This window comes from Saccostrea cucullata, unplaced genomic scaffold (genome assembly GCF_032062105.1).
Source record: "Saccostrea cucullata isolate Sc308-1 unplaced genomic scaffold, CSIRO_AGI_Scuc_v1 ctg18253, whole genome shotgun sequence".
Taxonomy (NCBI): domain Eukaryota; kingdom Metazoa; phylum Mollusca; class Bivalvia; order Ostreida; family Ostreidae; genus Saccostrea; species Saccostrea cuccullata.
The window spans coordinates 1-15,875 of record NW_026926539.1 but is presented as its reverse complement, the minus strand read 5'-3'; the positions used below and the strand labels follow the sequence as shown (position 1 = coordinate 15,875).

The 15,875-nt window shown below is 32.7% G+C and overlaps 2 protein-coding genes across 2 annotated transcripts; both read right to left on the bottom strand.

Annotated features, from left to right (window-relative positions):
• Positions 1 to 1,091: 1,091 nt before the first annotated feature.
• On the bottom strand, positions 1,092 to 5,028 carry LOC134271974 (uncharacterized). Its single transcript, XM_062754211.1, has 5 exons — positions 4,860 to 5,028; positions 3,912 to 3,935; positions 3,390 to 3,516; positions 2,071 to 2,166; positions 1,092 to 1,291 (listed from the first exon to the last, which is right to left on the bottom strand). The coding sequence occupies exons 1-5, from the start codon at positions 4,878 to 4,880 to the stop codon at positions 1,158 to 1,160; spliced, it is 402 nt and encodes a 133-aa protein (XP_062610195.1). The 5' UTR covers positions 4,881 to 5,028; the 3' UTR covers positions 1,092 to 1,157.
• Positions 5,029 to 7,049: 2,021 nt separating this feature from the next.
• LOC134271973 (amino acid transporter heavy chain SLC3A1-like) lies at positions 7,050 to 13,316 on the bottom strand. Its single transcript, XM_062754210.1, has 8 exons — positions 12,830 to 13,316; positions 10,320 to 10,499; positions 9,955 to 10,100; positions 9,693 to 9,818; positions 9,113 to 9,232; positions 8,740 to 9,024; positions 7,579 to 7,833; positions 7,050 to 7,456 (listed from the first exon to the last, which is right to left on the bottom strand). The coding sequence occupies exons 1-8, from the start codon at positions 13,272 to 13,274 to the stop codon at positions 7,118 to 7,120; spliced, it is 1,896 nt and encodes a 631-aa protein (XP_062610194.1). The 5' UTR covers positions 13,275 to 13,316; the 3' UTR covers positions 7,050 to 7,117.
• Between the last annotated feature and the right edge of the window lie 2,559 nt (positions 13,317 to 15,875).

Genomic DNA, 15,875 nt, shown 5'->3' with positions numbered 1-15,875 from the left:
GTGTGTTTTTTTTTTCAAAGATATGTTATCATTATGTTTATTGATATTTTAGTTCGATCACTGTTTTATGCATGTATCTTAACCATTTTCACTTACTTTCAAAAATTCACGCCAGCATACATGGTGTATTACAGAACAGGTCGTTTAATTTTTTAAAGGCGGAGACAAAGAAAAAAATAAACCATTTTCCGCGAGAAATTTTAACTGATTAATCTAAATATTCATTTAGACATATCGACGACGTATTGTCAAGAAACAATCTTTTACGGGTATTTCAAGTCTTATATCGATACAATATTTCCCAGTGAGCTTGCGATAAAAGATACCACAGAGTCTGAGACATCTGTTTCATATTTGGATATTTTACTTGAAATAGACGTCAATGGTAATATAACACCCAAGCTCTATGAAAAACATGATGACTTTGACTTTACAACCGTCAACTTTCCTTACTTATGCAGCCAAATACCTTCATCACCTGCATACGGAGTTTGTATATCTCAGTTGATTCGATAAGCAAGAGCATGTCTGATGTATGTAGAATTTCTAAAACAAGGTTAAATTTTTATGAACGAGTTAATGAAACAAGAATATCAGTAGTCTCGTTTAAAATCATCATTTCGTAAGTTCTATTGTCGATACAATGGCCTTGTCAGCAAATACAATTTATCACTGAGTCGAATGTTGACTGACGTTTTTCTTTTTGTCATACTAATATTTCCCGATCATGACAAGAAGCACAGAGCGGGTATGACCGGTCGGCAGAGGATACTCACTCCTCCATGGCTTCTGATCCCACCTCTGATGTTTTGCAGGTTCATGTTTGTTCTGCTCCTATTTTGTATTATTTTATGGACTTTTGAACTTGAAAATTAACTGTTCGTTATCTTCATATCTAGAATTTCTTTCAACGTACACAATGATTCAATGTTTGTCATGAGAATGATTTAAAATTTTCTGTCGCTCTTATTTAGAGAAACCTCTAAGCACTATTACAACAAAGATGAAGCAACTTTTTTTCTCAATATAAGTTCTGTATTTTACAAGAAATAAATTACTAAAAATACTAACAATTATAAAGTTTGGTTATCATTTTTAACATCAGCTTAACATTCGTAGTTTAATTAGAGGTACTTTACAATATTGCATATTGTAAATTACAAAGGGAGCACACAGTTGGCATCGTTCCAACAGTCCAGGAAATCATTGGTCCATTTACTGACCACATCCTTCGGTCTGCAGATGGACGGGGTGAACTTGTTGTCGGAGACGACTCTGTCACACACCAGACCTAATAAAAGAGAGGGGTGAAATTATTTAGAAATAAAAGACATTTTAGGCACCTCTGAAATATTCTTATTTTAACTTTTGTATCAAAACTTTGAATGAGGTTTTTAACGTATTTTTTTAAAATCTTTTTTAAAAACTGTAGGACTGGTCAAAAAGTAATAAAATTCTGTGCATTGGTATGGAGGATGTAATTCCCTCTTCAAAAGTGGGTATGCTACTAAAGCATTAAAATTGGGTATATCCAATGAAACTTTATTGCACATGTTCATTGAACAGTATATTGCATTAAAATTAAATTTCTGAAACAAATATTGCCCATACAAAAAGGGATAAAACATTTCGAAAAATGTGTCCGCAACCTTCCAACAGAATAGAATTTTGAAGCCTCGGAGGGTGTCTTTTTTCATTACTTGCTCCCCCTTTTGGGGGAAAACAGTTGTTTGGGACCTAACAGATCAATTACTTGGACAACACTCTCATCTCAAGATATTGTCAAGAGTTCTAGGGTTTTTATCCCCTTGCCACGGGGTTAGAATGGATCGTGTGTAAATGGGTTAGTTTGACTACTTCTTTGCATAATGGAAGAGACCAAATTTTCATCGGAGTCGATGTGGAATACTGCTTTGATTGATAGACATGTAGACACGCTTCTTTGCGAAAGGATACTCCACTTTGCGGTATCCTTGTTTTGATAGTATTATTCTTATATAAATCTAGTAGTAGTATGAAAAGCGCGTTATGGGTAAAGACATTTTTAATCAACTTTTACGCAGTATGTACCTTGTGTCAGATCACATGGGCATGCATCTCCACAGTTCTCATCAAACTGGGCGTGAAGAGGAACACAGGTACCATTGAGCACCTCCGTCACAGGTCCTATAGAAAAATATAATTAGAAGACTTTATATCATAAAAAAACGAATGAATGATTTTGTTAAGATAGAGGGTTTTTTGCAGACAGTTATGTGTTGTTTAAAATGAGAATTGCTTGTCATGCAGATTTCGGAAAGTTTTGATTTCGTTCATACCATTTAATTGCAAGGATAAGATTTCGGGAAGAAAAAAAAACAACATATTAAACACTGACCTGGAAGTTAAATTAACCACTGTTTTTAAACGCATTATTTTTATTGAAGATAAAAGGAAAACATAATAGTTACGTATGTCCGTACCAAAACAGTAGTCATCTTTATAAAACTAATTTGAATTCTCTTTTACAGGCGTACTGTTACAGGTAACATGTATACATGCCATATGTTACGTATACAGAACACCCCTACTTATCGTTACCTACAGGCGTTTGGATCGCTAAGACTCCGGAAAACGTTGGGGTATAAAAAACATTTGCATCGCTTAATTTCAACTAACAAAACCTCTGGGATGTAATAATTTACACCACAAACTTTTGTAAGTTGGATTCAAGTCATATAAAGGACCGAGTTCTTACCATAAGGTACCTAACTAAATTTCAGACACCCCACTTCAAACTTGTATCAAAAAAATATTTATTATTTAATCAACCTACCGTTCACGGTAGCTCAGTTGGTAGAGTGCTCGCTCCGTGATCGGGAGGTCGTGAGTTCGAATCTCGGCCGCGACTGACATAAGTCGATAAAAATGGGTAGCAACTACGGTGACGTCTCCATATGTGAAAAATTCTCGAGAGGGACGTTAAACAATATACAATCAATCAATCAATTATTTATCAACCTACAAGTCATTTAGGTATAATTGGCTTTCAGATACTTGAGTTAATCCAGATTCCGTGGTGGAGGCTCTTTGTCTTAAACCATTCATTTATTTTTAACAAAATGTATCAATTAATTCAAGACCTTTGGAAGCTTGTGCAAGTATTTCATGTAAAAACTAATAATGTGTTGAGACAAATGGTAATGTTAATGATGGATAAAGAAATGAAATACTACTAAAAGTTTGGTCAATTTTGATGTCTGAAAATGACTAACTATAAAGATACTTTGTGATTAAAACATAGGTAGGGGGTACCCTGTTTAAGAAACAAGGGCTTGTGTTACATATATACGTATACGGCATTACAAACCCAAATGTTCTGGTCGAGATAGAAAGAGAGCAACACCTACCCACGTGATCAAATAACCCGGATGGATCTACCAGCGTTCCCTGCTCGTCACGACAGCAGCTATCTTTGGCGCATTCTGAGGAGGAATGACAGGTCTTATCTTTGTCTGGGATTGTCTTACCCTCGGTCTAAAGAAGGAAAAAAAAATTATATACTGTTGACGAGTTTAGAAAAGACAACAAATTATTGCATTTTTTCGCAAGTTTCAATTTTTTGGCATAGAAAATTATGTGCACTATTGGCAAGGGTATGTAACATGTATGCCTTCTTTAATTTTTCTGTAAAAAAAAAAGAACACCTTGTTTAAAAGTATTATGATCAAAGAATTTTATGCAGGAAAATATTTTTTATAACGTGAATGAATCATTTTGTGTACCACAATGGTATGTAAATTGGAGGAAGTATTGTACATGTATTTATGAAAAAAGAACTTTTTTGCTGTCTTATTTGATAATTCATATATAGACCTATTTCCATTATATTTTAAAGGTAAAAATAAATGTGGTTAAGTACACGTACGTACCAATGTTAGGATACAAATCACTGCCTGCAAAATAAATAAACAGATGCATAAAATTATATTTTATTTTCATTTTTTTTAACATTTGATTACAAAATAATATTTGTTTACCATCAGATTGTCAATAGGTAACAGTTTTTATGATGAATTACTGCACATTAACGCAAATATTTCTTTTTATATAGCCATAATAGATACAATGCATAATCCATCTTTGTGAGCACATACTGTTACGATGATCACAAAAATACTTCAACAATACAAAAGCGTGAAAACACGCCTAATCATGAAAGAACTCATTATTAACTTATATTAATTATCAAATATTTATTCCCTTGTTTACTTTGATAATAGTTATTTGCCCTGAAACAAATACAGAGAATATGACAATTTTCTATTATGTGCTAAAACACTTGTACCTTTCTCTCACAGACTGGAAAAGAAGAATTTGTGCCGCATTATAATTGTACGTTACAAGTCAGTCCTACTATCCTTTACAAAAATTTGATTTTTTCAATTAAAATTTTATATGACAATTCAAACTTTAATTGAAAAATTCAAATTTTTGTAAAGACATTACCCTACCCCCTCTCCCAAATGAGAACCTAATTTTTTCTTCATGCAAAATTATATGTTATTCAATGTGCATGTAAACAAGAAATAGATAAATGTATTTGTCGAAACTTGATGGCATATTAGCTTAATGAGTATATTATTATTATTAAATTAAGATATGCATTAATCAGAAGATACATTGATTATCATGCCCCCCCCCCCCAAACAATAACCAATATCCATTTCTAACAACGGATTCGGCAACTAGACAACGCACTGAATCCATATGCATGTTATTTTTTTTATTATTATTTTAAATCTATGATAGAAAAGAATTTCCTTGTATTTAAATGAATTTGATTTTAACAATTCCTTGAAAACAAAATAGATACTTACGAAATACGGAAGAACTTCCATATTATTTTACCAAGTTATATCAAATATACACCTGTGCAATAAAAGGCAGTTTTCTGACGCATGAAATGGCTATGCGCATTGACGTTTTTATGACGTCGCGCATGAGTGGTCATACTGCGCTGGACAGTATATAATACGAAGGAGATTTTTCCCTTGTTTGTGGTCAGCAAAATCAATAAATAATTGCATTATATAGCTATTATTTGCTTTCAGTTACATGTATTTATTCATTCCTGTGATCTTATTTTAACCAAAATCCATACCATGTGCAAACTTTTTATTTATAAGATGTTCAAAGTCAAAAAATAATTACATATGTACATCAGAGGCATTCTGATTAAATCGGATTCGAATTACGTCCTAAAATTATCTTAAATTGACTTTTGATTTTAAAAAATCGTATTTCGTATTTTTTATTTCAAAATTCTAAAGGAAGAAAGAAACGTTTTTAAATACAGTGTAGCCCTTTTTGTTATCGTTGATTTAAAAACCAAGCAGTCGTGTATACGTTTTATTGAAACAGAAATTTTCTACTTTAAACTTAAGCGTTACTCCCCCAGGCCCTCTTTTTAATGTACTATAGGATTAAATTAATGCAATCATTTTCATACACGAACATAAAAATATAATCCTGCGTATTAATGAGAAAGATATGACAATTCCAACTTTTTAGATTAATTATTAGTTTCCCTTTTAAAGTCACGATATTGAAGTTTAGACTCGATACCTGACTACTGAGGTGACTTGACCTGCCCCATTTTAAATCAAAAAATGATTTTTTTTTTTACATAATTGTATTTGTTTTACGATCTTCATATAAAATTATTATGAAACACTTGTAGTTTTGAGATATTCTTCAAATTTTCTATAATACATTCAAAAATTAATTTGAATTGTCAACATTTTTATCAGTGATTTAAAAAAAATCAATTACATGAATATGAATTTGGGAAAATCTAAACTTTTTAGTGAAAATGGTTCCAATTATAAATGAAAACAAATACTGCAAATAAATGTATCATTTGTTAAAAGTTTATGTTTTCCAAACTATTGTGTGATTTAATTTCAAAATTCTGGAATTGTTCACCAGGTTGATGGATATGTTAAGTATCGTTATCATCCCTTTGGGTACGGAAAATCAAGTTGACATCCTTCGGCATTCCTGCGCCCTCATGAAAGGACTCTGTTACCCTCTTTTAACCAAAATCATGACCACAAGGTGTCTTGATATCCCTCGGCCTTTCTATTGAGCATTAGAAGATCCCTATCACTAAAAACTTCCATGTGTCCCCACTGGAAGGACTCGTTTTCTTTAAGATATACATGTAGTCTTGTAAACACCTTCAATGTGGTGTAGTCAACTACAACCACCCGTTTCGACTGTTAATTAAAAACCTAAATATATTTACAAATCTTCATTAAATAGTTTTTCAACATTCTATCAAGTATTTCCGAAATCAATAACATTAAAATTCACATTCTGCTACCTTAACATTGACATTATAATTATTTAGCTGCAACAGCCCGTTCCGACTGTTACCAGTAATTTAAGAAATCTTAAAATATAAGTATAATACAAATCATCACTAAATTATTCTTCAACATTCTATTCCCGGAATCTAAAACATTTATTTATACAGTGTTTTGTCTTACCTCAACATCGACAGTTTCATATTTCCATACATGTGCGAGTAGTTTAAAAGCAAAACTATTGAGTTAGATAAGTTTTTATATTTTTTGAACTTTCATGATATAGTCAGATTGTGATTCTACTTCGTAATCCTGGAGTCATGGTTTTAACATTTTTTGCATTGGGCTTGATGATGCTTTCTAAAGTCATATTTTTTCTAGGAACAAAAATACACAAAACAATACAGATTGCTTGTATTTTTTTTAGCTCATTCTTTCAGGAAATAAAAAGACAGAGAGCATAAAATTCATAATTTTGTTTCCCTTTACCCAAGGGTGATTCGGGTGACTTAAAAACATATAGCATTTCCCTCATTCTTACAAATGAGTCAATATTTAAAAAAACAAAACAAAACATAATTACGAAATATTCATTTCCAGCAGTTGATCTAATCTTTATATATTAACTTTATTACTTTTCGTTTTTCAATGTACAAGAATTGAAAAGAAAGCAAATGTCCCTAGCTAGATTTTTTTTAAAAATATGTACAGTGTAAAAGTATAAATGAAATGAATGGTTTCTTAAAAGTTGCCATTGAAATCTAAATTTATTCATATTCCAAAATAATTGCGTGATTAGTTTCCAGAACAGAAGAGTTATCAGACAGATTGATGACAGTGTTATCATCCGTGTGGGTATGGAACACCACCTTAACATTCTTAGGGATTCCAGTGGCCCCATGAAAGGACTCCATTTCCCTCTTAGATCCAAGATTCATGGCCACAAGGTACCCAGGAAATCCCTCGGTCTTTCTAGTGAACATTAGAAGATCCTTGTCTCTAAACAAATTCATGTGCCCCCACTGGAAGGACTCGTTTTCTGTAAGAAATGATAGTTTTCGAAACACCTTCAAGATGGTGAAGTCATTTCCGACAGCGTTTTCCTCCTTTAAATAACAAAAGTTTAGGTATACATTAATTCAAAAATTCTTTACTCTATTGAATCTCACAATATTATTCCTTTTATCATCTTTAGCCAAGTTTAAATTTATAACAATATTGTCATTACCTCAACATTGATTTCCACATAGTTAGGATTCTGTGCAAGCCACTTTGTATTCTTTGAAAACCCCGTTCCCTTCATGTTCCACTGCATGGGGGTTCTGTACTTCAACGGCTCTGGTAGTGAAGGATGATCAGTCATTCCTATTTCATTTCCGTAGTAAACAAAAGGAACTCCAGGTAATGTAGCTTGAAGAGTCATCAAAGCTTTTACTTGTTCGGGTTTCAAACTTGCTAGACGACTGGAATCCTTGTTACTGTACTAAAATTCATTGAATTGGCTTTTACGTATAAAATAATTACAGGTCAAAGATACTTGTTGACAGGACCCCCACCCCCACCCCCACCTCTTTATTCAACTGGACATTTTTTTCACAAATGATACTTACTACGCTTATTCACCTTGTGTACCATAGATGGAAATCGTGAAAACCCCAAAATAATCGTTTCTCGAAAAATACCCCACTAGACATTATAAGAGATAATCTCTCTTAGCATCCTTCCTGGTCCTGTAGTTCTCGAGAAGAAGATTTTTTAAAACCATCGAATTTTCACTATTTCTTCGTTACCCCTTGAATGAAACTGTTTTTTTTTAATTCAATGTAATTTTCTTCATTTTAACAAATTTGAATCCCTTCATCTAAGGATACTTCGTGACACGTTTGGTTGAAATTGGCCCAGTGGTTCTGGAGAAGAAGTCGAAAATGTGAAAAGTTTACGGACGGACGGAAGGACGGCTAGATGGACGGGCAGACAGACAGACAAACTGCAGACAAATTGTGAACACAATAGCTCACTTGGGCTTTCAGCTCAGGTGAGCTAAAAAGGTGCATCCCTTTACCGGCTATTGGTGGCAACTCAATATAGTAAAACATATCTCTGATGAAACATATGGAGATAACAAACAGTATTCAAGATCAAAAGTTCATTAAAAAAAAAATACAAAACAGGAGCAGAACAAACACCGACTTCCAAAACATCAGAGGTGGGATCAGGCGTCATGGAGGAGTGAGCATCCCCTGCTGACTGGTCACACCTGCGGTGTGCTCCTTGTCATGATCGTGCAATAACGGAAAAATCCGTCGTCAATTCAATGTATAAATAATGGATAACAATTAGCATGAAAAACGTCAGTCAGCTAAGGGGCGTAAAAAGCTAACAAACAAACCATCCATCCAAATCTGTTTGATTCAATATCCATATGACTCAGTTCAGCTTCGATTCGTTCAGTCAGTGAGAAGCCGGTGTCTGAAAAGGGGGTGACACGTACAATGGTGGCTCCGGCCTCAAAGTACTTCATCGTAGAGTTTACATCATCTTTAGCTGTTACTACAAGAACCTTTTCTCTACCTGGCTTGGTACTGTATGCATCAAGTATGGACTTCCACACGCTCAACAGCTTCAGATTTTCTGAATGATGTGAGGTCTGGTTGTGCTTAAAGTCAGTATAAGCCTTAAAAATATATTTTACTACTAGTAGTAATTATTTTGAACTGTGGAATTTCAAAATCATTTTGTATATATATACTTCAAATTCATACATTTCCTTCTTTCCCAGACATCAGTATTTCGTCGCCGAAATTCTGATCTTCATACAAATACTCAGGATTCAAAATATGGAAGCCATCTACTCCTTTGTTCAACCAGAAACGCAGGATGTCCTGTTGAAAAAATATTAATTTCAAAAAAGATTAACTTCTTTCTCATAATATGATATTGAGAGGTGTGTATCAATTAATAACTCTAAACTGTCATTTTTTTTATAAAAAATGGGACTCTTGGAAGAAAACGTTTGAATCAAATTGAAATGTTTATTTTGATCTGAATATAATTTGAATGTCTTTAAATATGTTTGCTTTTGATAATCGCTTTTTATGATTGGTGAACAATTGAAATAGGGAATTATAAAAGCAGCCTTAATTTTTTCCGTATTATTCCAGTTAAATCCGATATGTGTGAGTGAATGTAAGGGAGGGTATGTGTGTGAGTTTAAAAATCCTTTGTATATATACCACTATGTAGCAAGCAATTTATATGGAATTTTGTTTATATACAATGGAAATGTAAATAAAAAAAACAAAAAAAACCCACTTCTTTCTCATATTTGAATGCTCTCCTTACCTCCAATTCTTGCCGGACATTCGTATTCCAGAGGTTTAGATCCGGTTTGTCGTTCTCTAGTTGATGGAGGTAACATTCTTCTCGGATGTCGTCATATGTCCATGCCCTACCGCCTTTCAGACTCATCTAAAGACAATTTTTTAAAAAAGGATATATAAAATGTCTCATTATTCAAAAGCCCTAAAGGGACACGAGGATTTAAAATAACATACAGAGAAACTAAGTATAGATACTTTTGATTGTTATTATAACTGACATTTACCCAGTTGTTTGGATATATATCCGATTTGTTATCACATTGAGCCCAGACATAATACTCGGTGTATTTTCCTTCTTTCCTCTGACTCTTCTTAAACCATTCACTGGTCTTCCCAGTATGATTAGGGATGAAGTCCATAATAATGCGCACTGTAACAAGGGCAAAACGGATTTTATAAAATACTTACAAATAGAATACTCACAACGCATGATCAATAGCGTTAGTGCTTTTATGACACAAGAACCAATAGCAACACGTACATATATCGTACTCAAGGCACTTTTAATTGATATTAAAATTGAATTTCTTTTTTCAGGTAAAACTACTTGCTATTGTATTTTTTATGTAATTGAGAGAGGTCAACTTACTCTGCTTCTTCTTGGTGACTTTACGGAGCTGATCAAAGTCTTCCATCGTTCCTAATGCACTGTCGATACTCTTGTGGTCAACAACTGCCATATGATCATTATCATCACTTCGATAAATTGAATTTATATAGAGAACATTACTCTTAAGTTCCAAAAAGTAGTTCACCCGAGAAGTGATACCTGCCAAATATCGAAAAACTTCATAAAAAACTCAATACATTAATCCATCAATTACATCAATACATACTCAATAAATATGTAAACATATGGCGATAACGTACAGTATTCAAGTTCAAAACTCAATAAAACGCAGAGCGTTTTAGAAATTGTTCATACGTAGAGCCACACTTGAGTATCGAATCAACTGAGATATATATACTCCGTATGCAGGTGATGAAGGTGTATTGCTGCATAAGTAAGGGAAGTTGACGATAGAAAAGTTAAAGTCATCACATTTATCATATATAGCTTGGTTGTTAGATTACCATTAACGTCTTTTTCAAGTAAAATAACCAAGGATGAACCAGATGTGTCAGACTCTGTGGTATCTGTTTATCTCAAGCTCACCAGGATATATCGTATCGACGTAGGAATGGAAATTACCATTGTTAGTTGAAAATAAGTCGTCGATATATCTAAATGTCGAGTTGAAGGCCACAGCAAGTGTTTTCTTCTATTACGCGTAAAATTTTGCACAAATTCTGCTTTATATGAATACAAAAATAGGTCTGCTTATAACGGAGTGCAATTGGTACCCGTGGGAATTCCGATACATTGTTGGAAGACCTGGTCTCCAAAAACCACATAGATATTGTCAAGAAGAAACTCATTCAAGCACCTCTTTGATGTCAACTTTAGAGTACTTGTGTGTGCAATCAGAGTGTGTTTTAACAAAATAATTTCTCAAATGACCAATGACCAAGTAAGTAAATATACGAGTTCCATTTTTATTGAAAAAGCAGCTGCCAATGATATCAAAAAGCCTGGACTTTAATTTATCGTGGGGAATGGTTGCGTATACAGTTGAAAAGTCGGAAGTTTCTTAAGCTGTTGATTTAGGTAAAATGTTGTGATTTCAAATTGTCCTAAAGTTCTGTGGAATTTTTGAGTATCCACATCTGATTCACACCACTTCTTGAATATATTGTTGCACAGTACTCTTGATGTTTTTTCTTCACTACTGTCAATATCTTAGTGAGGAGTAACGAAACAGGCTTGGTTGAACATTTACTGGAACCCGCTACGTATCTTTGTTTGTAAGCCTGGACTTTAATTTATGGTGTGTATAGAGTTGATATTCATTAAAGTGTCTATGAAATTCCAATAAAATTGCAAACTAATTCTTACTGATCCAGTAAGTATTAAAGAAGAATGTGTGGTTTGAAATTTATTGTGCCCTAGAAATTTAAAACTCTTTAAAAGGTATGAAATTGCCTTTAAAATGAGTCGAGTTGATGATTATGATAAATCATTAAAAATTATGGCTTGAAAGAGGACAATTGTAGAAATATGACGTTTTTAATATAGTACAATTCTGAGTCTTTTGTAGAAAAGCCTCAAAATGACCATTTCTGTGGTTATTTTCCTTTCGAAAATGTTTACTACCGCCACCATCTTCAATGTACGGATTTATTGTGTAAAATGACTTGAAAATTGTTTTGGGCAGTGCATATGCTGTGTGTTTTCTTAAAGAAAATTCCATTGAAAATTGGTGTCTTCTGCAACTTTTCAAGAAAATACAGGAAAATGCACGAGTTTATGACGTCACAATTAGAATTTTGGTCATATTGAATAAAAAAGTTTGGTGTTGTTTTTTTTTACTTTGATTTGGAAAATGCATAGTAGGTGTTTTTCATTTGCAGTCCTCGATAATTTATTTGAGATTTACTAATTTTTCCTTTATAATATGACTAACTTTAACGACGAAGTTTGAAGAATTACAGTGTGTAAAAACACATTACTCTGAGAATTCAGAGACATTTTTGTAAGCATTTTCAATCAGTCAATTCCTGATTTCAGAACCAGAGGATCCGAATACCTTATAACCACATTTACTTTAATTTTTTATCCAAAGTTTTACAAGAATGGGATGGTCAAGGAAAAGAAGACTTGACCTTGACGTATAGATTAAAAAGGTATAATTTTAAACGTGATAGAAAGTTTATATTTTCTGACTTATAAAAATATTTAATATTTGCCTCAGTTACAACCAAAATAGATAAAAAAATGTTTTAATCCATTTTTGTTTGTTTCATTTGTCCTACGCAGATTTCGGTCTTCTTTAAAAATCTCTATGAATAGTTCGCTCACAATGTTTTTTTTTTTTACTAATATCTTTAAGAGTTTGTCGGAGTTAATTCCGTTTAGCGAATATACTAGTAATATCTTTGACAGAACTGTACACTGTTTTACCTGATAGACTTCCAGACACATTCTCATTTTCATAGGCAATCAGTTACGTAAAATCAATGGACATGTAAACCTTAATAGTAAAACATTATCATAATTACCTTTAATGTCTCCCATTCCTTCTCCTTCCTTCCACACGCCTTGTGATTCAGGATCCGTGTCCTGGAAAGATTCTGTGAGGATTTCATAGACGACCTGTCTGTCATACCATTTCTGGTCAGCTCTTGAAGGACATCTTGGTGCCAAAGCAATAATAATAGCAGCCGCTACCAACATCGCACTCCATCCCACCCAAAAGAGAATGTGGAGCATAAGACGCAACCTTTTCCAGAAAGGATCATTGGCATACTTCATCAACTCTTCCTTTCCCAATACTCCAACATTCTCGAATCCACCAGATAAACATTCTATGGCGGTGCTTGGATCAAGGTCATTTACATTGTTGCATGTTGCATGTTTACATGTTGGCTCGGTATTAAATTCTGTCTCAACTGCAGCATCGTTTAATTTAGGTTCTTCTTCGATATATGCGTTGATTTCCTCCATTGTTTTCCTTTCGTATCAAAGATGAAAGATTAAAACGGAATCGAGAGGCTCCGCTACAAAAAAAGTGCATCATTAGTGCATGAACATTGTGGTGTTTCCTTTAAAAGTCTTTGTTTTATGAACTTTTAGTTCTTATACTTTGCGACCCCTGCTAACTTTAAGATGTTTTCTGTCAAATAATAAATAATGAATAAATAAAACAAAATTTTAAAAAATACTTATACGAGGGTTGTTCGATAAATTCGTGGACTCCTGTCATATTTTTTTAAGTCATATGCTATAAAAATTTTGTAGAAATATTTTTAAAAATTCAAATGATTTGTATTAAAAATTTTAAAATCATCAGGATTTATTTCAAACCTGACCACAATTAAAAACTGCATAAAACGGACCGCGGAGAAGGTCAAAATTTAGTAATCCGCAAACAGCACACTTAATAAACATGATAATGTCTGTTGCCGTATTATCTGTAAAATGGAACAAAAACGAAAATAAAGTCTACTCTTTTATATGAAGAACTGTTACATTGATTCACATCCCAAATTATCGTTTAATATTTTGCTTCGATGAAAAGAAATCAGTTTGAGAAGAGAGGTAGTCCTAATTGAAAGCGACAAATATTATTACGTTGTTGAACGTCACGGAGCAGCAGATATTGAAAAAAAAATTGTGTTATACTAGGGGAAAATCCTGAATAAACTCTAAAAATGTTAACGGAATCAAACAATATGTCACAAGTAAATTGTGCATGTGTTTATAAATGGTACAGGCGGTTTTTGAGTGACAGAGACTCTGTATCGGACGAGGACAATCTGTGAAGAAACGGTTTATCTGATAAAATCTAAACAAAAACTTTAAAAAGTTGGAACGTCATGAAAAAAAAAAAACATTGGTGCTTCAGGGTTGCTGATCAGTTAAATGGTGAAAGAAATTAAATCTCACTTAGTACGATATCAAATGATAGATTAATTTCATACCAGCTTTTGACTTGTGACTTGTTTCATACCAGTATTCCCATAAATGCTTTGTAAGAGTGTTTATTTCCTCAGCAAATGATTGCTTTTTTTTGTGGGTTTTTTTTTTTTTTTTTTTTGGTTTGTTGTTATTGATGATGTTTTTATGTAATTTAATCAATAAAAAATATTCGTGCCAGGTTGTTGAAAGCTTTTTCAAAAGCTATTTTAAAAAATCGGAAGTATCACATCAAATTTTCAGTACAGGAAATTTATCTTAAGAGGAATAATTAAAAAAAAAACAAAATAATGATGAAAATACAAATACGTCATGTGCCCTCATGGTACCAAACAAATACGACGACTGTGGTCAACACTGTTGCTAATAATTTTCATTATCTCTTTTGCTTATTTTTTTTTATTATATTTTAATTATAATCAGAGAGAGAAAGAGAGAGTACTCTTGAAGTTCCCATTTACTATTGTTAATATTTTATTGATGAGTAAAGAAGGAAGCTCGGTAGAACATTTACTGTAACCTGCTTTATATCTTAAAAGCTTTCTTTGTATAAGGATAATATTTAATGGACAGTAAAAAAGCAAACGTTTAACAATTTCTGGGTTTTTTTTAGATTTTAGAACACTTAATGCAGTCAAACAGTTTGATTTACGTCTCAGAAAACCACATGTTTTTCACAGAAACAAATCAGATTTTAGAAATATAATTGGTCAATTAAATCTAAATAAGAATTAAAAGTAATTTTAAAAAGAGAAAAGGGGAAGTTCATTTTTATATGATATATTATCGATTTAAAAATGCAATCTGTAATTAATTTCCTATTATTTTATGCAAAACGACCCAGAATTAAGCAGTTTGATTATTTTATAAAATTTGAGCGTTCGCCATATTGAATTGCCACTTTGAGCTAATTAACACAACTTTCAAAAATAAAAGACTTAATAAATGAATGTAATATTTTTTCCTTTGATCGATGTATCAAAGAAAAATTTGGACGGAAAACTTCATCAATGCGCCACGCATAAAAAATATTACAATCATTTCTTATCATTTAATTATGATTTTAAATTAATAAAATGAAACTTTCTTTCACTTTTCTATAAATTTACGCATCAAAAACAGTGCGCACGACTTCATCACAACAACGTTAACGTTGCAGAAATTCAAAAGGCCTCAAACGAAGAAACGTTCTCAAATATTGTCGTGTCATTACCAACATTCTCCGAAATCTTTTATAGTTCTTTAACACAAAAAAACTTACCTGTTGTGTTATCCCAATGGGTGTATTTACCCCGGTAGGTTATCTTAGTTCGTAAATGTCAGGGGAAGCTACTCAAATATCTTAACACTTCTAACGTTAGGTCACAGAAATTTTGGATTTCATTTGCAAATCTTTTCATCTGAATTTCATTGTTATGCAGACGATTTGATTTGTTTAGCAAAGAGGGATAATTCAAAACGAAACGAAAGTAGAAAATAAGTCAGAAAGGTAACGGACAGATTTCGAAATTCAGGAAAATATTATTAAAGTAAAAGTATTTAATTATTCCTTCAAAAAGTAACCTGGAAGCGGGAAATATACATGAAAAGACAGCCAAAGTAGTTCCGGCTGCTTTTGGGGCGAACTCT

Excerpts from the sequence above, each read along its gene's own strand:
- LOC134271974 (XM_062754211.1), bottom strand. The coding sequence starts at position 4,880 with ATGGAAGTTCTTCCGTATTTC. Across the intron at positions 2,167-3,389 it reads CGGGTTATTTGATCACGTGG|GACCTGTGACGGAGGTGCTC; the intron begins GTAGGTGTTGCT and ends ATTTTTCTATAG. Across the intron at positions 1,292-2,070 it reads CCCATGTGATCTGACACAAG|GTCTGGTGTGTGACAGAGTC; the intron begins GTACATACTGCG and ends CTCTTTTATTAG.
- LOC134271973 (XM_062754210.1), bottom strand. The coding sequence starts at position 13,274 with ATGGAGGAAATCAACGCATATATCGAAGAAGAACCTAAATTAAACGAT. Across the intron at positions 7,834-8,739 it reads CAAACAGATTTGGATGGATG|TACAGTAACAAGGATTCCAG; the intron begins GTTTGTTTGTTA and ends AATGAATTTTAG. Across the intron at positions 7,457-7,578 it reads ATGTGGAAATCAATGTTGAG|GAGGAAAACGCTGTCGGAAA; the intron begins GTAATGACAATA and ends TGTTATTTAAAG.